The sequence below is a fragment of the Saccostrea echinata genome, unplaced genomic scaffold (genome assembly GCF_033153115.1).
Source record: "Saccostrea echinata isolate AGI-Se365-2 ecotype Australia unplaced genomic scaffold, CSIRO_AGI_Sech_v1 ptg000025l, whole genome shotgun sequence".
Lineage (NCBI taxonomy): Eukaryota > Metazoa > Mollusca > Bivalvia > Ostreida > Ostreidae > Saccostrea > Saccostrea echinata.
Window position 1 is genome coordinate 14,515,001 of NW_026889774.1, and position 22,688 is coordinate 14,537,688.

General features: G+C 33.9%; 1 protein-coding gene across 1 annotated transcript in view; it reads left to right on the top strand.

The window, feature by feature from the left end:
• The window catches only part of LOC133192059 (11-beta-hydroxysteroid dehydrogenase type 2-like), a 201,664-nt gene that overhangs the window by 134,909 nt on the left and 44,067 nt on the right, over positions 1-22,688 (top strand). The window contains exon 5 of the mRNA XM_061327900.1: positions 4,264-4,377. Coding sequence (XP_061183884.1) covers positions 4,264-4,377 — 114 coding nt within the window. The remainder of the gene's footprint in view (positions 1-4,263; positions 4,378-22,688) is intronic.

Genomic DNA, 22,688 nt, shown 5'->3' on the forward strand with positions numbered 1-22,688 from the left:
AGCTATGTTGAAAAAGGGTGCCTCTTCCAAAATTGTGATCTTCATTGCCTCTGGGTCAGGGACTCTGGTGCTTGGTTTGGGCTCTACTGATTTATTATCAAAAATGCATTTATGATTTGAAAATCTTCCCCTCTGCCCCTGAGTACTAAGCAAACATACTAAATGCAAAATTATCAATGTAAATGTATTTAATATAATTACAAGTAAATGTGCCTTTTCTTTTCTCAGGAGTATCTAGGAGGCAAACAGAGTACACAATTGTAATAAGTGAAGCAAATGTCATTGAGCGTTAATCCCCTTTGCTTGATTGTGTTGATCAAGAAATCCTTGCATATAATTTAACTAACAGGTTATTTGATTGAGAATACAAGAAAGAATGTTATACATACATACATATATATATATATATAGAGAGAGAGAGAGAGAGAGAGACAAAATAAAAATGAATGCTTAGTTAAAATGATCAAAACATGCTCAAAGTCAGATTCTTGACTGGAAAGCAATATGAAAGTTTGACATAAAATTATTTACATACAATGCTCCTCCGTTATATTTCTCCCCGTTATGATGCCAACTCCGCCTACCGCCAAAAAAGTTCCCAAGTCCCGATTTCCTCGCTATATAAAACCCCGTTTTACCGCCATCCCCCGCCTATCGCCATCCGCCAACATATTTCAGGTGCAAATCCCTCAATAACAGTTATTACCACCCCCGCTAATTATTGCTAATAAGTAAAAATTTTGGTTTGTTTTTGACAATGCGATCGGTAGGTTTTAATAAAATGAAATGACAAGCATTTATGTCAGAATAAGTATATATTATTACAAGAGGCCCATGGGCCACATCGCTCACCTGAGCACATTGGCTTGGAAAAAAGCAAAAATCAGCTCAGTATTGAAAAGTTTATGAGGGTTCGGTGGGGGTGGGGGTTGAATTTTAAACTACCTAATGATGCTTTCATATCAATATAACGAATGGCTTTGCTGTTCTTGAGCAGCAGATTTTTTTCCCATATATTCATTTGTAAAACTTTGAGGATGCTTCCATATAAATTTGACCAATTATGGCTTTACTGCCCTTAAGAGGAAGAATTTTAAAGATATTTTCCTATATATTTCTATGTAAAACTTTGATCCCCCATTGTGGCCCTATCCTACCCCCTGGGGTCATGATTCGAACAAACTTGAATCTACACTACCTGAGGATGCTTCCACATAAATATGACCAATTACGGCTTTACTGTTCTTAAGAGGAAGATTTTTAAAGATATTTTCCTATATATTCTTATGTAAAACTTTGATCCCCCATTTTGGCCCCACCCTACCCCTGGTGGTCATGATTTGAACACACATGAATCTACACTACCTGAGGATGCGCTCATATAAATATGACCAATGGTGGCTTTGCTCTTCTTAAGAAGAAGATTTTTAAAGATATTTTTCTATAGATATATTTCTATGAAAAACTTTGATCCCCCACTGTGGTCCCACCCTAGCCCCGGGGGTCATGATTTGAACAAACTTGAATCTACACTACCTGAGGATGCTTCCACATAAATATGACCAATCATGGCTTTGCTGTTCTTAAGAAGATTTTTAAAGATATTTTCCTATATATATTTCTATGTAAAACTTTGATCCCCCATTGTGGCCCCACCCTACCCCCGGGGGTCATGATTTGAACAAACCTGAATCTACACTACCTGAGGATGCTTCCATATAAATATGACCAATGATGGCTTTGCTGTTCTTAAGAAGAAGATTTTTAAAGATATTTTCCTATATTTTTCTATGTAAAACTTTTATCTCCCATTGTGACCCCACCCTACCCCCGGGGGTCATGATTTGAACAAACTTGAATCTACACTACCTGAGGATGCTTCCATATAAATATGACCAATCAGGGCTTTGCTGTTCTTAAGAAGAAGATTTTTAAAAATATTTTCCTATATATTTCTATGTAAAACTTTGATCCCCCATTTTGGCCCCACCCTACCCCCGGGGGTCATGATTTGAACAAACTTGAATCTACACTACCTGAGGATGCTTCCACATAAATATGACCAATCAGGGCTTTGCTGTTCTTAAGAAGATTTTTAAAGATATTTTCCTATATATATTTCTATGTAAAACTTTGATCCCCCATTGTGGCCCCACCCTACCCCCGGGGGTCATGATTTGAACAAACTTGAATCTACACTACCTGAGGATGCTTCCATATAAATATGACCAATCAGGGCTTTGCTGTTCTTAAGAAGAAGATTTTTAAAGATAGTTTCCTATATATTTCTATGTAAAACTTTGATCTCCCATTGTGATCCCACCCTACCCCCGGGGGTCATGATTTGAACAAACTTGAATCTACACTACCTGAGGATGCTTCCATATAAATATGACCAATCAGGGCTTTGCTGTTCTTAAGAAGAAGATTTTTAAAGATATTTTCCTATATATTCCTATGTAAAACTTTGATCCCCCATTGTGGCCCTACCCTACCCCCAGGGGTCATGATTTGAACAAACTTGAATCTTCACTACCTGAGGATGCTTCCATATAAATATGACCAATCAGGGCTTTGCTGTTCTTAAGAAGAAGATTTTTAAAGATATTTTCCTATATATTCCTATGTAAAACTTTGATCCCCCATTGTGGCCCTACCCTACCCCCGGGGGTCATGATTTGAACAAACTTGAATCTACACTACCTGAGGATGTTTCCATATAAATATGACCAATCATGGCTTTGCTGTTCTTAAGAAGAAGATTTTTAAAGATATTTTCCCATATATTTCTATGTAAAACTTTGATCCCCCATTGTGGCCCCACCCTAGCACTGGGGGTCATGATTTGAACAAATTTGAATCTACACTACCTGAGGATGTTTCCATATAAGTTTCATCTCTCCTGGCCCAGTGGTTCTTGAGAAGAAGATTTTTAAATGATGTCATTATTTTTTCACTAATTCCTAATTATATCCCCTTGAAAGAGGGCGTGGCCCCTCATTTGAACAAACTCGAATCCCCTTTACCCAAGGATGTTTCATGGCAAGTTTGGTTGAAATTGGCCCAGTGGTTCTGGAGAAGAAGTCAAAAATGTGAAAAGTTTACAGACGGACGGACAGACAGACAGACGGCCGACGGACAAAATGTGATCAGAAAAGCTCACTTGAGCTCTCGGCTCTGGTGAGCTAAAAAGTTAACAATAATTGATGCATAAATAATCAAATTCGTTTATATTCTGTGTATTTCACAATTAAGTATCAATTTCACAGGTGCCATGTGCAATGGAGCCTAGCTAATCCCTGTTGGCTGTCTATAGTACGTAAAATTCAAGAGATAATCAAGCCGTGCTGTGTTTATTAGCAGTAATTAGGTTTCTTACATAGAATACAAGTTTCCTAGGTGTGAAAAACTAAATACTTAATGCAAGGACGCCAGACATAGACTTGAAGTTTTGACAAGTGATTCGATATTAGGTCTAAGGACACTGCATCAGAAAATAACAGACGTTATATAATTATTAAACAGTAATATGTAACTTGACAAAATCAACAATGGACAAGTATCTTTAACATTAAATGTTAGCAAAAAATAGTAAAGACTTAATAACAATGACGGGCAATTTCTTCTGCTTTGAAGTGCCTTATTGCTGTCCCCCGTTTTAATGCCACCCTTGTTATAACGCCAAAATTGCCGAGGTACGAACGGTGGCGGTAAAACGGGGGAACACCGAATTTAGCAAAGTTATAGTTGTACACAGTATGTTTACACTGTGGTGATCTCTTTGACACTTGATGAGTTATTGTTAGGTTAAGTGATGGTTGACAAGAGACTGGATAAAGTTGTTTTATACTTTATCAAAGTGAACAAAGAATAACAGAGAGCCAGGGTGACTTGTAATTAGTGAGAAACGGAAAATATCCACGTTGTATAGCCAAGTCTGTATGTACTTAATTGTAACACTAGGCAAGTGACAAAAATATATCTGTATATATCGAATACCTTACATAGGCAAGTGTCCATTGTATACGTATATTTTGCATTCATTATTATCCCTGTAAGACTTGGGAAAACCATGTATGATCCAAGGAGATCACTCGGGTCAAGCGCATTACAATACGCAAGGGTATTTTTATCAGATTTTTAAAATTCTTGAGCAACATTACTTCGTCTCTCGGTTAATTTTGTTTTATACTTCTATAGATGTTGAATTATACTCAGGTGACCGTTGACTCAGGGCCTCTTGTTTAAATTTTGTTTTCTCAGGAATAATGTCATATGACATGAAAGCTACGGGTGATAGATGGTGGAATCAGGCCACACAGACAGTGAAGGATGATTATGGATATGAATGTTTTTACATCAAATTCAAACAGAAAAGTAAGAATATTGGATATTTGCTGATTAAAGGGAATTTCAGAAGATTTGACCTTTAGGAGAGAACAATTTCCCGGAAAAAGTCACATTTTAAAATCAATATTCATTTGTTATTTTCAACCTTATACGAGGGGTTATCAAAAAGTTCGTGGACTGATGCGATAGAATTAATACTATGTAGTCTGTGTTTACAAATTTATAAGGAACTTAAAACAACAAAAGTTTAAGAAATGATAAAAACTTTAGCTTGATACATTGATAATTTGACAAATTATTCCAAAATAAAAAAGACATTATAAGATCAGCCGGCGCTGTCGCCGTATAGTTTCATGGTGCACGACAACGTCATTGTTTCTTAAGGACCGTTCTATCTACCTTATACATGTAAACTTATTTTGATGGGATTACCTGGAGCTTAGTAAGGACTTAAGCCCGTCTTGTTTATATGACTTTACAATGTCCTGAACAGCTTGTTGGAGTTCATTTTCTACCACACACGATCTACGTCACTTTTCGGCGTGACTGACTTTTGACACCCTGACTTCAAATCGACATTTACTGTGCATCTTTCATCTCTCTGAATTTCTTTTAGGACATTTTTCCTAAATGCATCCAAAAATAAAATGCATCCAAAGTTCTTCCTGAATGCATTTTATTTTTCTGTGGCCTGTTTAAGCATTCTCTAGGTCTATACCAGTTTTTCCAGGTGCAAAACTTTATAGACGTTTGAAAAGTATCCTCCCCCTTTTGACGTCATATCAAGCCATTAATTGTTTGGACACTCCATATAAAACTTACGATAAAATTTTATAGAACATACAGAATGGGGTACAAATTGCAAATTTTACGGTTCAATTGTGTCGAATTCTCCGATAAAGAACTGATTTTTGCTTGAATTCTGGCCTAGAAGTCTTTATGACAGGCCAGGTCCTAAATAAAATTATGATATTTTGATAGGTTGCGATGTAAGGAATAATTTTAGATAGGAATTTTTTTTAGGGAAAACCCTGTCCTAAGGTCGAAAATCACCAAAAACCTACATTCACTCTGTGTTACTCGATTCGGGTATTCTCGCCTGCAATGAGCTACGATAGATTTCTATAATTGTACATTTTTTTTTTAAATTACGTTGCTTTTATTCCGTCTGTACTACTATTGCTGTCGAGACAAAATTTTGGACAGATATCGAAGAGTTCCAGAAGTAGTCTGCTTCAAAGACTTCGTTCAACTATGATTTCCTATAGCAATGAACCATAGTACAAAGTATTTCAAGCAGACTATGGCTGGAAATCTTCGGCGTCGGAGGTTTAAACGAATATGTCAGTTGTATGAAAAAAATCAACAACTTGATTTTGGTCGGATTTAAACCTTTTAAAGGTAAGAAACGAAAGTTTTATAGTGATAAGGATTTAAAAGGATCTCCAAAGCGAGATTTTGAAGCGGGTAGGGAATTCATTTCAGCCCGTATTGATCGAAACAAGCGGTCGAAGTCCGAGCAAGATTTCCAGAGTCACTTTGTGTGGCACTGGCCTGAGATTCGGAAGAGACGTCTGTCCACAACTTTTTGTCTCGACGAACCTCGCTGAGATTGGGGTTATTGCGCTGGAAATTATGTTACGTTTTGTTTGTTTTATTTGTGCTATATTAAGAATTAATTAAATACATGTATCTCTGTACTGAGTCAATGTTCAAAAGGCAGGTATCAAGTTTTTGAAAGGGTAGGGCTACATATTATCAATATCTGCACTCGCTTGGATTTCATTTGTACGATTTGTATACATTAATGGCATTTTTAAAAAAATTATGTCCATGGAAATGTAAAATATACGGAAGCCGGTAGGTGCCAGGTAGAAAAATATTTTATCTGGCGGCCGCCAGATAAGTTTCTGGCGGCCGCCAAATAATTATCTGGCGGCCGCCAGATAAATAACTGGCGGCCGCCAGAAACCTATCTGGCGGCCGCCAGAAACTTATCTGGCGGCCGCCAGATAAAAAGATCTGGCGGCCGCCAGATAACTTATCTGGCGGCCGCCAGATAACTTTCTGGCGGCCGCCAGATAAAATATTTTTTCTACCTGGCACCAACCGGCTTCCGTAAAAATAAACACTGTGACACACCAAAAGTAGAACTAAGACATTAGATCGACATTATCATTATGTACAATGAGAAGTAAAGAAAAATATCAAATAACATTTGGAGATAAGAAACTCAGAATGCGTTGACAATATCATGCTGCATATTTAATGTCTATGAAAGGGTTCCATTTATCTCTGCATGCTGAAATTAAAAGATTTATAAGAAACGATTTATTACATGTATGTAGCTTTAAGTCATTAATCGAAATGGAAGTCAACAAAATTCAATCCCGACCCTATGGGTTGGTGCCCCTTTGATAAAGAAGTATTCTCAATTGGAAAATAATTTAAATTATGATGAATAATATATGTTCGCATATTTGTGTGATTTATATAATGGCACAATTTTTATAAGCACAAAAAAGAGAAAGTTTACAGCTCAGGCTAATGAATTAGGAAATAAATTACCATTTCGATTGTCTTTGTCCGAAAATTACAAATAAGGGAATAGATTTATGTCCTCTTTGAACCATTTGGTCATCACTTGACGGAACTCCCTTTTCGCTGTGTGTGGCATGTTATAGTCTGCCCCACCAAGCTATCGTCGTTTCTTTTTTGATTCATATCACAAAATATTTAAATACGTGTACTCCGGCCTTCAAACTTGGTTCAAACGATAGATCATTTTCCCCCCCAAAAAACTTCCTACATTTCAACGAACCCTTGCGTTCAACCAGTGTATTGACATGGCGGCAAGATCACGGGGCAGGAAATCAGTTTATCAAGGGAGTAATCGTTTCTTCCAAATTAAAATTTCAATTTAAAAAACAAACAAAAAACAAAACAAAAAAAAAAAAACCAAAAAAAAACAAAACAAAAAAAAAAAAAAAAAAAAAAAAACAAATCAATGAAAATAATTCAGAGTGTAAAAATATGACTGTGTTGTTTTGTATTTAAATCTGTTTTAACGAGTTTTATCATAAACTAATAGAAAAAGTACGAATTTACTGCAGTAGAATTTGTTGAAAACGCATTCGTCCAAAAACGGGATGTTGACATAATGCAAGAATCACTTGCATATGCAAACGAAAGGTTGGTATTACCCACTCTCCTTATGAAAAGCTAAAGTTAATGTACTTTGATCAGTAATCGTGTCTTATAAAAATTTCATCAGATTTTAGGAAGGAAGGATGTGTGTTTGTTAACAACCGCCACTTGTCAGGTGTGATTGGGAAATATATGGTATTTACAGTGTTTTTCCTCTCTTTTTATTAATTTTGATTTTACTTCTAAAAGTGCCTTCAAGAAACATGTGCATGTATTTTCAAGAGCTAAGAAACATAATGTCAAAACAGAGCATATTAAGCAGAAGCTCCTAATGCATATCTAGCTATGAGGAAAAGAAAACGGAGACAGACATTCTTATGAACCCATTTCAAATCATAAAGATAATATAAAAGAAACGTTAAAATAACGCATTTTCCTTATTATGAGTACGTCTTCCTCTCTCTCTCTTTCTCTCACTTTAGGAACGTAGATTTTTTTTAAAAAAAAAATTCTTTTAAATACATCATAGGTCTACTTTTCTCTTTCAAAATTTGCGTTTTTGGCAGATACAGTCTTTAGTATATGGCTAAAAGTGAGTCAACTATATATTTCATTGGCAAACCATTTTTTAATAAAAACCTATCGTGAAGTTAATTTTAGCCCAGTTTCCACTATTTTTTCACCAAGTTATGCGGAAATTTTCAAATTTTCTTGTCGTTAAATGCAAACAAGCTATTCACTAATCATGGAAAAAAAAATATGAAATTATCAAAACAAAATTATCTTATCTTTGCATATCAACTTACTAAGATTTCTTAACAAATAGGAATTGTAAATTTTTTAATTCCATATTTGATATGTAGATAGAATATTTTTGAAATTATCTGACGATTAAGGTGAATTCTACATTTTATGGTATTTGGTCATAATGAATAAGCCACGAATGACATTGCAAATTACATGTATTTTAGAACAGGATGGTGTCATAAGACAGTAATACCCGCTTTTTCCATGTACTCACCTTCATATTTGAGTATGAAGGGAAAAAGCTCCAATAATTATATAATTTACCAAAAATATAGTTTTCGACCTTTAATTGCCCCTAGGGTAAATCAAAATCAAATTTCTTAATTTTAAATGCCAATTACAGGATACGTCGAGACTTTTTCCAAGATATGATTGGGCTACTATCGAAAAATAGAAAATATAGTACAAATCTCTGTTATCCTTGGCTTGGACTAGACTTGATAATTATCGTCAGTCAAATGTCGATCTCGATTCTCACTTGTAACAAAATTAATAACATCAGACTTTTCACAGTAAGAAACGTTGTCATTGGTTCCTCGTTTATATATTTGCCCGAATTTCTTTCCCAAGTATATTTTCCTTGAATGAAAAACGTAAATTTTAGTTTGTCGCCTTGCTTTGTAATTTAATCGAATGTCAAATCAAAGTAAACTAGTTTTAATTGTAACAGGGACCGTTACAGATATTTCCCAAATGCTCCCCAACTGCCTCCATGTAATTATCATTATATCAAGTATTTTCATATCATCCTATTCTCCATCCTTGTATTATTGTATGCAAATAAACATATTTATATATGCTAGTAGTAGTGACACACACAGGAAATGCGCACTTTAAAAGAAATCTTATTTAGGTAAAGATCACAGTGATATAGGTGGGTAGAATTCAACGCAGCCGTTTGAGAAAACATTGGATCAAAATTATTGTTCAAACTTCATTTTATGCCTTGCAGGCAAAATATTTTTTCCGAGATGACCAGAAACATATTTTATCGTTTAAACAAAAGAAGTAAGAGGGATAGTCATAAACTCTATTTTTCATCTTTCATAGCAAAGAGTTGGAATTTCTTAGAGGTACTCATAGATCAGATGACTGAAGACCCATAATTCGTTGTCAGATTACTTATTTTATTGCCTTTGCAGGACAGAGTATTTATATTTTCGGAAACGGGTTATTCATTTCAAAAACGCCATCGTCCCTGTCCTTAATTGTCAAATAACTAGGGATGTCAATTTTGTCAATAATTCATATTCGAATATTCAATGAAAGTATTCGAATATATTCGAATATTCGATATAATAAATAAAATCTGGTTTATTTTAAATATGCATCATCCTACTCTCATGAAAGGTTTGGCTTAGGTATTCTTATATTAGAAGTAAAATTGTAGGAAGACTTTTGTAGGTGTACAATAATTTCATTGATATCTATTTTTGAAATAACTAATTGATTTAAATGTAGAAAAGTATAATTTTAACAAATGTTTTTATAGTCGCTCCAACTGAGAAACCAGTCGCCTTACCAAAGGTTAGATAGTCGTATACTGTCTAGATTTCAATACGTGTAATTAATTACTGATAACAATTATCAGTCTAATTAAATAAAGGATATGATTACAATCTTTGAAATAATGATTTTAAAATATAAACAAATATTTCCATGATAACTTTCCTAGGTAATTAACTAATTTCACGATTATGAATATAAAAATTCAGGATTATGTACAACCTGAGATAATCAAGTAATTTACACATTTAATCTGAAATTGAGCCCTTTACAATATTAATTACAGAATCTATTCTATCCGACATTCATTCAATAATCAATTAAATTTATTTTGATAAGTATACTCTTCAAGTCTTTTAGACATTCTAAGAAGGTTTTCATTTTGTTGTCCTCGATCCTAGATCTGATCATATTTAACTTATAAAAACTATAAAAGTACGTTTTGTATCGTACATAAAGCATTATTGTATAATTCTTTAACACCTTACTCAAAACAAAATAATTTAGTAGTTCTATAAGAAAAGAAAGGAGTGAAAGAAATCAGGCATTCGAAATTGATCGCTAGTAAATTAAACAGGGACAATTCCAGCAATGTTCTGATTAAAATTTATTAATCACAGCACAATTTTTTAGGAAATCTGAAAAACACCGAATATTCGAATCTGAAATCCATATTCGAATATCAACTCATCGAATGAATATTCGAATATTCGTTGACATCCCTACAAATAACCCCTATGAAAGTCATTAATTTCTTTTTATAAATTGGATAGAAAAGTCTTATTTGTATCAATTTTTTTATCATACTGAAATTAAAATAATATTTTTTATCCTTTTGATGATGAATCATTAACACTTTGCCTGAGAAAATAGTCAAGGTGGATTGAATGAAATATATGGAGATAACGAACAGTATTCAAGCTCAAAAGTCCATCAAACAATACAAAATAGGAGCAGAGCAAACACGGACCTCTACCTCTAAGACATCAGAGGTGGGATCAGGTCCCATGGAGAAGTGAGCATCCCCTGCCGACCGGTCACACCCGCCGTGTGCTCCTTGTCATGATCGGGAAGTAACGGTAAAATCCGTCGACAATTCAGTGTGTAAATAATGGCCTAACAATTGGTATGAAAAACGTCAGTCAGCATTTGACTCAATGATAAATTGTATTTGCTGACAAGGTCATTGTATCGACCATAGAACTTACGAAATGATGACTTTAAACGAGAGAGCTGATATTCTTGTTTCATCAACTTGTTTGTCAATAAATATCAACTGCAAAGAAATATTTCAACCCAATGTTTACTAAAACATCCGCGATTAATTCGATGCGGACGTCTGCGAAAACATTGGATTGAAATTCATGAATGAAAGTCATTAATTTCTTTTTAGAAATCGGATAGAAAAGTCGTATTTGTATTAATTTTAAATTACACTGAAACTAAATTAATGTTTTTGTCCTTTTGATGAATCATTAACACTTTGCCTAAGAGAATAGCCAAAGCGGATTGAAATTCAACTGCAAACAAGAATTTCAATTCAATTCAATGTTTACCCAAACACTGAATAGCTCAATGCGTACGTCTGAGAAAACATTCGATTCAATATAATGTTTTTCTAGACGTCCGCGATAAATTCCATGCGGACGTTCGAGAAAACATTCGAATCCATTAATGTTTTCTCAGACCTCCGCGATTTATGCGATGCGGACGTCTGCGAAAACATTGGATTGAAATTCTACTTCTAAAAGGATTTCAATCCAGTGTTGAAAACAGAAAAATATCTCGAATTTGGATCTATCAATTTTCATACAAAGGATGACTGCACTTAAGGACATGCGAAATATGCGACAAAATAAACTTTCAAAACAAGAATTTTTTTTTATTTCAAGAATGGTCATCCAATCTACAACTTAATGTAATTAAATTTAATAAACGTGTGTATTTAGGAAGTTCGAATCTGTTTTCAAAGGCAGGGTCATCACAATTTCTTGAATCTCCGCTCGATAATGAGGACGCCCATTTTTTACTGACTTAATACATAGTCAGCGCATGTTTGTCTATTGTTTAACGTTTAACAGTAGTTGTATATTTGCATAAATAACAATGTGTCAAAAGGAGATTAATAGGAAACATGTGCTCATGGTAAAAAAAGAGAAAAACTGCTTCTTCTTACGTTCCCTCTCTGTGTTGGAACCAAGGATTGTGACATGTTGAATATTATAATTCACCAAGTGATTTCTAACCTCAGGTAACTTTGTGAATACTAAATTCCGTCACGTGACTTGTAAGGTAGCATGTTTTGTGGTAACTAGGACAATGTGTTCGAACACGTTAAGTCATCTGGCATTGATATAAAATCTGCTTTAATTACATTGACGTGCTTATATTGTTAATTTCGTATTGAAACCTTTGTCAGAAGTGTATTTGTGCCATACAGAATAGAGAGGGAGATTTGAAAGAGTGATCACGTTCTTTTTTTTCCAAACATGTCATTGTTATTTATCAAGTCTAAGTTTAGACCCTTTCTTACAATGTTAGCTCCACCTCTCATGCATATCTAATGTTCAATCAAGGGCAGGTAAATGTGAATTCACTATATTTGGAAAGCAGTAAGGACAAAAACATTGAATCATTTTATTGTACCACAGTCTAAAATCAATCAAGATTTAAATTTGGTTCCAAATTGACAGGATTCTTTCTTAAACATACAAAAGTGAAATAAGGTTTAGATATAAAAGCAACAGAAGCAACCGAAAAGGACCAAAAAACAGGCGTTAAAGTGCACTCATCCTTATATATTAAGCATGCTGAAAAGGATATCTGGTATTCCTGTAAATTTTATTCAAAAATATAGAGAAACGCAAAAGTTGAAAAATTCGACCTTTTATAAATCACTTCCGTGAGTGACTGGAAGTGCCGACGACGAACGAAAAGTAGCGACCAGGCTAGTATCTATCACGATCTATAATCCCTGAAAGTTTGACTTAGATATTTCTTTTTCTTGATATCAAATGAAAAGTCTTGTTATTTTGCACATCTTTTGTATTATATGTTTTAACAAAATATTTACAGGTAAAAAGATATAAAAGAAAACGTGTCAAATTTTGCGCGATGCTTGTGAGCCTATTTTTCGAGCCCGGACGAGCTTCGGCGCCTTTTGAGCTGAAAAAATATAAATGACAAATGGCACATCTACAATCTTTCCTCTATCTTCACTGAAAATCATATTCCTTTATCTCTATTTGTTTATGAGAACACCCCAGGATAAGCCGATCCTCTGAAAATCAGAAAATCGTCCATATCTCACGAGCGGAAATGACGTCATCAAAAAACAAAAAACCTATCAAGATCAATAAAATATCTTTTACATATGAAAGTTTGATGTAAATCGGCCCAGCCGTTTCTGAGAAATCGCGTGCACAAAATCGGTTTGAAGAAAAATAATAATAACTAGATGCGATCTCGTTGCGAGCAACGAGTGGGTCTTCCGTCCGATTTTTGATACGATGAGATTCGAATTTGACTGAGATTTTCGTTCATAAATATATAAATAGTCAAAACGTGCAATTTGCTTCAGTTATGTTTAACAAATTTTTGATCATTAAAGAGTTATAAATAAAAGGTTTTGGTCCCTCTTATGGCACATAAAAACGTTATATTTGATGAAGATTGTAAAATATATATAGAAGCAGATGGTGAAGATGAACATTACTGTTAAAGAGTTACAAATGAAAATTTTTTTTGCCACTCTGAGCCCCTAATTTGAGGGGTCAGACCCTTTCTCTTGATATCACATGAAAGGTTTTTAAATTCTGAAGACTCTTTGTTCAACAACTACTCAGAAGTTTCGTTTTGTTTTCGAGATATGTAGACTTGAAATATTTAGGGGCCATCCGTTTAAGTCCTTATAGGGACTGTTTAGGAAAAATTAAAAGGATGCACATTGTTGAGAACGTCATTCTAAACAACATTTGTTCAATATTGCTTTTCAAAATATTTCCTCTTTTCGAGATATAAAGCGTCAAAGATTAAGCTTTCTGGCCCCTTATGGCCCCTAATTAATTGGAAAAAAAAAAACTTTATATAGTTGCAGATTGTGAAGATGAACATTTTTGCTTCAATAAGTGATATCAAAATATTTAACTTTAAAGAGTTATAGATGAAAGACTTTTGGCCATTCCGAGCCCCTAATTTGAGGGGTCAGCCCCTTTTTTTTGACATCACATGAAAGGCCTTTAAATTCTGTAGACTTTTTCTTCAACAACTATTCAGAAGTTTCGTTTCGTTTTCGAGATATGTAGACTTCGAGATATAAAGATTAAGCATTCTGGCCCCTTACGGCCCCTAATTAAGTAATATTTGATGAAAATGTTAAAATAAATGGTTGCAGATTGTGAAGATGAACAAATTTCGCTTCAATAATCTTCCCCGAAATTTTCAAATAAATCGATCGAGCCATCTCCGAGAAATCTTCTGCACAAAAATTGTAAAGAAAAAAATAACTAGATGCGATCTCGTGGCGAGCAACGAGTGGGTCTTCCGTCCGATTCTTCATGGGATGAGATAAGAATTTGACAGATTTTCGTTTAAAAATATTGATATAAATAAATTGTTAAGACAAACAATTTTGCTTCAGTAATGTGTAACAAAATATTGATCATTAAAAAGTTATAGATTATAAACTTTCGGCCCTTCTAGGCCCCTTATATGAGTGATCAGCCCCTTTTTTTGATATCATCCTAAAGCTTTCATGATTTTGAACACATTTTGTTCAACAACTATTTATAAGGTTTTTTCGTTTCCGAGATATATGCAAAAGAAATATTAAGGGCCGGTCCTTTAAGTCCTAAATGGGGACGTCTAACAAAAATTGAAAGATTGCATATTATTAAGAATATTATTTTCAACGTCTTTTGTTCAATATTGGTTATCAAAATATTCTTCCTTTACAAGATTTATTGCGCCAAAGATTATGCAATCTGACACTTAATGATCCTTAATTGCATAAGATGTGATGAAAACACCATGTTATATAGTTAAAGAGTGTGAAGATAAACTATTTCTCTTCAGTAATATATTAAAAAATATTGATCATTAAAGCGATACTGATTAAAGACTTTTGGCCTCTATCGGCCCCTATTTTGAGGGGCCAGTCCCTTTTTCCTCATACCACCTTAAAGCTCTTATGATTTTGAACACTTTTTGTTCAACAACTATTCAGAAATTCTTTTTCGTTTCCGAGATATATCCAAAAGATATATTTAGGGGCCAGCCCTTCAACTCCTTAATGGGGACGTTTAGCAAAAATAGGAAAGTTACATACTGTTTAAAACATTATTTTGAACATCTTTTATTCTATATTGCTTATCAAAACATTTCCCACTTTCGAGATATAGAGTGCCAAAGATTTTGCCTTCTGGCCCCTCATGGCCCCTAATTATGTAACACGTGATATGATTATCATAATTTATAGTTGGAAATTGTTGAGTTAAACATTTTTGCTTCAGTAATGAATTGCAAAATGTTGATCGTTAAAGAGTTATTGATTAAAGACTTTTGGCCCCTCTCGGTCCCTATATTGAGGGGCCAGCCCCTTTTTCCTCATAGCACCTTAAAGCTCTTATGATTTTGAACACTTTTTGTTCAACAACTATTCAGAAATTCTTTTTCGTTTTCGAGATATATCCAAAAGATATATTTAGGGGCCAGCCCTTCAACTCCTTAATGGGGACGTTTAGCAAAAATCGAAAGGTTATATATTGTTTAGAACATTATTCTGAACATATGTTATTCAACACTGCTTATCAAAATATATACTACTTTCGAGATATAGAGTGTCAAAGATTTAGCATTCTGGCCCCTTATAGCCCCTAATTACGTAACATATGACATTAATATTAAAATATATAGTTGTGTATTGTTAAGGTTAACATTTTTGCTTCACTAATGTATACCAAAATATTGATCGTTAAAGAGTTATTGATTAAATACTTTTGGCCCCTCTCGGCCCCTAATATTATAAGTCAGCCCTTCTTTCTTGATATCATATTAAAGATCTTGTCTTTCTACACAAATATTGTTCAGTATGTTTTAGCAAAATAATTATACCTTAAAAGATATGATACAAAATGTCTCAAAAATTCACTCATGATTCGTGTACTAAATTTTGACCCTTACCGAGCTTCAATACTAGGCACTTCTGGAAAATATCTAAACCCAGGTGCAAAATGGCAGCATGTCCTCTGTCATCACTGAAAATTTCAGCGCTCTAGCTTAAGCAGTATTTTAGTTCCATCGCAGACACGGAGGTCCTCTAAATTTTGATAAGAGGGCGATAACTTCCGACCGGAAGTAAATATCCCTTAACGGAACTGCCGGAATTAACTTCAGATGCCAACGCATCTACCATGAAAATTTGAATGAATTTGAGCAAGCCATCTCCGAGAAATCGTCTGCACAAAATTTGTAAGAAGAAAAAAGAATAATAACTAGATGCGATCTCGTTGCGAGCAACGAGTGGGTCTTCCGTCAGATTTTTGATAAGATGAGATATGAATTTGACTGAGATTTTCGTTCATAAATAGTCAAAACGTACAATTTTGCTTCAGTTATGTTTAACAAAATTTCGATCATTAAATAGTTATAAATCAAAAGTTTTCGGCCCCTCTTAAGGCCCATTAGAACGTAATATTTGATGAAAATTTTAAGATTTATATAGTTGCAGATCGTGACGATGAACATTATTGTTAAAGAGTTATAGATGGAAGACTTTTGGCCCCTCTGAGCCCCTAATTTGAGGGGTCAGCCCCTTTCTCTTGATATCACATGAAAGGTCTAGTAATTCTGAAGACTTTTTGTTCAACAACTATTCAGAAGTTTCGTTTCGTTTTCGAGATATGTAGACTTGAAATATTAAGGGGCCGTTCCTTTAAGTCCTTATAGGGGCTGTTTAGGAAAAATTGAAAGGTTGCACATTGTTGGGAACAACATTCTAAACAACTTTTGTTCAATATTGCCTTTCAAAATTTTTCCCCTTTTCGAGATATAAAGCGTCAAAAATTAAGCATTCTGGCCCCTTATGACCCCTAATTACATAATATTTGATAAAAATTTTAAAATATATAGTTGCAGATCGTAATGATGAACATTTTTGCTTCAATAATTGATATCAAAATATCTACCGTTGAAGAGTTATAAATGAAATATTTTTGGCCCTTCCGAGCCTCTAATTTGAGGGACCAGCCCCTTTCTCTTGATATCACATGAAAGGTCTTGTATTTCTGAAGACTTTTTGTTTAACAACTATTCAGAAGTTTCGTTTCGTTTTCGAGATATGTAGACTTGAAATATTTAGGGGCCGTCCCTTTAAGTCCTTATAGGGCTGTTAAGGAAAAATTAAAAGGTTGCACATTGTTGGGAACAACATTTTAAACAACTTTTGTTCAATATTGCTTTTCAAAATGTTTCCCTTTTTCGAGCTATAAAGCGTCAAAAATTTTGCATTCTGGCCCCTTATGACCCCTAATTACGTAATATTTTATAAAAATTTTAAAGTATATACTTGCAAATCGCAATGTTGAACATTTTTGCTTCATTAATTGATATCAAAATATTTATCGTTAAAAAGTTATAAATTAAAAACTTTTGGCTCTTTTGCGCCCTTAATTTGAGGGGTCAGCCCCTTTTTCTTCATATCATATAAAATATCTTATCATTTTGCACAAATTTTGTTCAGTATGTTTTAACAAAATAATCATAGGTTAAAAGATATGGTAAGAAATGTCTCAAAAATTCATTTATGATTCGTGTCCTAATTTTTGACCCCTAGCGAGCTTCCATACTAATCACTTCCGGAAAATTTGAAAACCCAGGTGCACAATGGCGACATGTCCACTATCATTACTCAAAATTTCAGCGTTCTAGCTTAAGCCGTTTTTGAGTTCCATCGCAGACAAGGAGGTCCTCTGAATTTTGATTAAAGGGCGATAACTTCCGACCGGAAGTAAATTTCAAAAAACGGTTTTGCCGGAATTAACTTCAGATGACATCGCATCAACCACGAAAATTTGAAGAAAATGGAAAGAGCCATCTCCGAGAAATCTTCTGAACAAAATCGGTAAGGAAAAAAAGAATAATAACTAGATGGTTCTCGTTGCGAGCAACGAGTGGGTCTTCCGTCCTATTTTTTGATAAGATGAGAAAAGAATTTGATTGAGATTTTCGTTTAAAAATAATGATATAAATAAATTGTTAAGACAAACAATTTCACTTCAGTAACGTATAACAAAATATTGATCATCAAAGAGTTATAGATAAAAGACTTTCAACCCCTACCCATCCGTATTTTTAGGGGCCAGTCCCTTTTTCTTGATATCACCTTAAAGCTCTCATGATTTTGAACAATTTTTGTTCAACAATTGTTCAGAAATTCTTTTTCGTTTCCGAGAAATTTGCAAAAAAAATATTTAGGGACCAGCTCTTCAACTCCTTAAGGGGGACATTTAGCAAAAAAATTGAAAGGTTGCATATTGTTCAGAACGTTAATTTAATCATCTTTTATTCAATATTTCTTATCAAAATATTTCCCACTTTCGAGATATAAAGCATCAAAGATTTAGCATTCTGGCCCCTTATTACGAAACATATGATGTAAATATCATAATATATAGTTGTGGATTGTTTAGATAAACATTTTTGCTTCAGTAATGTATTACAAAATATTGATCGTTAAAGAGGTATAGATTAAAGATTTTCGGCCCCTTTTGGTCCATGTTTGAGGGGCCAGCCCCTTTTTCTTGATATCACCTTAAAGCTCTTGTAATTTTAAACACTTTTTGTTAAATAACTGTTCAGAAATTCTTTTTCGTTTCCGAGATATTTGCAAAAGAAGTATTTAGGGGCCGGTCCTTCAACTCCTTAAGGGGGACATTTAGCAAAAATTAAAAGGTTGCATATTGTTTAGAACATTATTTTAAACATCTTTTGTGCAGTATTATCAAAATAATTCCCACTTTTGAGATATAAAGCGTCAAAGATTTAGCATTCTGGCCCCTTATGGCCCCTTGTTATGTAACATATAATGTAAATATTGTAATGTATGGTTGTAAATTGTTAAGATAAACATTTTTGCTTCTGTAATGCATTACAAAATATTGATCATTATAGAGTTATTGATTTAATACTTTTGGCCCCTCTCGGCCCCTAATATGACGAGTCGGCCCTTTTTTCTTGATATTATGATAAAGATCTTGTCATTTTGCACAAATATTGTTCATTATGTTTTAACAAAATAATTATACTTTAAAAGATATGATACAAAATGTCTCGAAAATTCATTCATGATTCATGTTCTAAATTTCGACCCCTACCGAGCTTCCATACTAGGCGCTTCCGGAAAATATCAAAACCCAGGTGCATAATGGCAACATGTCCTCTATCATCACTGAAAATTTCAGCGCTCTAGCTTAAGCCGTTTTTGAGTTCCATCACAGACAAGGAGGTCCTCTGAATTTTAATAAAAGGGCGATAACTTCCAACCGGAAGTGATTTTTTAAATTTTGAAACGCCGGTACAAACTTCAGCTGATAAGACATAAACTCTGAAAATTTGAAGTAAATCGATCAATTCATCTCCGAGAAATCTTCAACACAAAATTGGTAAGGAGAAAAAAAAGAAGAAGAAGAATAAAAGTGAAAAAAAAACATAAGAATAATAGAAGGGTCTTCCGCTGAAGACGGAAGACCCTATTAATAATTAGATGGTTCTCGTTGCGAGCAACGAGTGGGTCTTCCGTCTGATTTTGGATAGGATTAATCAAGATCTTGACTGAGATATTCGTCTATAAAAAGTGAAAGGATGCATATTGTTTAAAACATTATTCTGAACATCTTATGTTCAATATTGCTTATCAAAATATGTCCCCTTTTCGAGATATAAAGTGTCAAAGATTTAGCATTCTGGCCCCTTATGGCCCCTTATTACGTAACATATGATCAAAATTTTTATCATATATAGTTGTAGAATGTTAAGATGAACATTCTTCCTTCAGTAATTTATAACAAAATATTGATCATTAAAGAGTAATAGATGAAAGGCTTTTGATTCTTCTGAGCCCCTAATTTGAGGGGTCAGCCCCTTTTTCTTGATACCAAAGAAAAGGTCTTGTCATTTTGAAGACTTTTTGTTCAACAACTATTCAGAAATTTCCTTTCGTTTTGGAGATATATAGAATAACAATATTTAGGGTCCAGCCCTCCAAGTCCTTAATGGGGATGTCTTGGAAAAATTAAAAGGGTGTATATTGTTTAGAACATTATTCTGAACATCTTTTGTTCAATACTGCTTATCAAAATATGTCCCCTTTTCGAGATATAAAGTTACAAAGATTTAGCATTTTGGCCCCTTATGGCCCCTAATTACGTAACATATGATCAAAATTTTATCATATATAGTTGTAGAATGTTAAGATGAACATTCTTCCTTCAGTAATTTATAACAAAATATTGATCATTAAAGAGTAATAGATGAAAGGCTTTTGGTTCTTCTGAGCCCCTAATTTGAGGGGTCAGCCCCTTTTTCTTGATATCAAATAAAAGGTCTTGTCATTTTGCAGACTTTTTGTTCTACAACTATTCAGAAATTTCTTTTCGTTTTGGAGATATATAGAATAAAAATATTTAGGGGCCAGCCCTTTTAGTCCTTAATGGGGACGTTTAGCAAATATTGAAAGGTTGCATATTGTTTAGAACATTATTTTGAACATCTTTTGTTCAATATTGCTTATGACAAGAAGTGCTCAAAACGACTTAAAACTCCACAATGAATGTGTACAAATCTTTCCTGAAAGATTGGATGAAAAATACTCATTTTTTTTTACAACTTCCGGTTTAGAAGTACAACTTCCGTTGGAAATGAAATGACTTGAAACACTGTTTATGTCAATGTTATAAACATTTAAAAATAAAAAAATTAAAAATTGCATATTTTTAAGTTACTTCCGGTGGACAACGGAAGTGACGCCGGAAAAAACAAAACACCGGAGACAAATCTACAGATCATGATCTATTATCCAAGAAAGTTTCATGACTCTATCTTCAACCATTTTTGAGAAGAGGCACAGACAAAATTTCAATTTAAAAAGAGAAAATCAAGTATAACTCGTGACTGGAAGTGACATTATCAAAATAAAAAAAGCCTTAAGTTCATGTAATTTGCCATCATTGCTGAAAGTTTCATGAAAATCCATCCATGCATTTACGAGAAATCGCGTGCACAAAATTGGTAAGAACTAGATGCGATCTCGTTGCGAGCAACGAGTGGGTCTTCCGTCCGATTTTTGATAAGATGAGATAAGAATTTGACTGAGACTTTTGTTCAAATATAATGATATAAATAAATTGTTAAGACGAACAATTTTGCTTCAGTAATCTATAACAAAATGTCGATCATTAAAGATTATAGATTAAAGACTTTCGGCCCGTCTTGGTCCCTATTTTGAAGGGCCAGCCCTATTTTCTTGCTATCTTCTTACAGCTCTCATGATTTTGAACACTTTTTGTTCAACAACTATTCTACATTTTTTTTTCGTTTCCGAAATATCTGCAAAAGAAATAATAGGGGCCGGCCCTTCAACTCCTTAATGGGAACGTTCAGCAAAAATTGAAAGGTAACATATTGTTCAGAACGTTATTGTGAACATCTTTTATTCAATATTGCTTATCAAGATATTTCCCACTTTCGAGATATAAAGCGTCAAAGATTTAGCATTCTGGCCCCTAATGTCCCTTTTTAACGTCAAAGATTTAGCATTCTGGCCCCGATTGTCCCCTTATAACGAAACATATGATGCCAACAACGTTATATGATTAAGGAGTGTGAAGATGATCTATTCTGCCTTAGTAATGTATTACAAAATACTGATCGTTTAAGAGTTATTGATGAAAGACTTTCGGCCCCTATCAGCCCTTATTTTGAGGGGCAAGTCCCTTTTTCTTGATATCACCTTAAAGCTCTTATGATTTTGAACACTTTTTGTTCAACAACTATTCAGAAATTCTTTTTCGTTTCCGATATATGTGCAAAAGAAATATTTAGGGGCCGGCCCTTCAACTCCTTAATGGAGACGTTTAGCAAAAATTGAAAGGTTACATATTGTTCAGAACATTATTGTGAACATCTTTTATTCAATATTGCTTAGCAAAATATTTCCCACTTTCTAGATATAAAGCGTCAAAGATTTAGTATTTCTGCCCCTCATGACCCCTAATTATGTAACATGTGATTTGAATAACATAATATATAGTTGTAGTTTGCTCAGATAAACATTTTTGCTGCAGTAATATTTTACAAAATATTGATCGTTAAAGAGTTATTGATGAAAGACTTTCGGCCCCTCTCGGCCCCGATTTTGAGGGGCCAGCCCCTTTTTCTTGATTTCACCTTAAAGCTCTTATGATTTTGAACACATTTTGTTCAACAACTATTCAGAAATTCTTTTTCATTACTGAGATATATGCAAAAGAAATATATAGGGGCCGGCCCTTCAACTCATTAATGGGGATGTTTAGCAAATATTGAAAGGTTGCATATTGTTTACAACATTATTTTAAACATCTTTTGTTCAATATTGCTTATCAAAATATTTCCCACTTTCGAGATATAAAGCGTCAAAGATTTAGCATTCTGGCCCCTTATGGCCCCTAATTATGTAACATATGAGATTTTTATTATAATATAAAGTTGTAGATTGTTCAGATAAACATTTTTGCTTCAGTAATGTATAACAAAATATTGATCATTAATTATAAAGAGTTATTGATGAAAGACTTTTTGCCCTTTTTGGCCCCGATTTTGAGGGGCCAGCCCCTTTTTCTTGA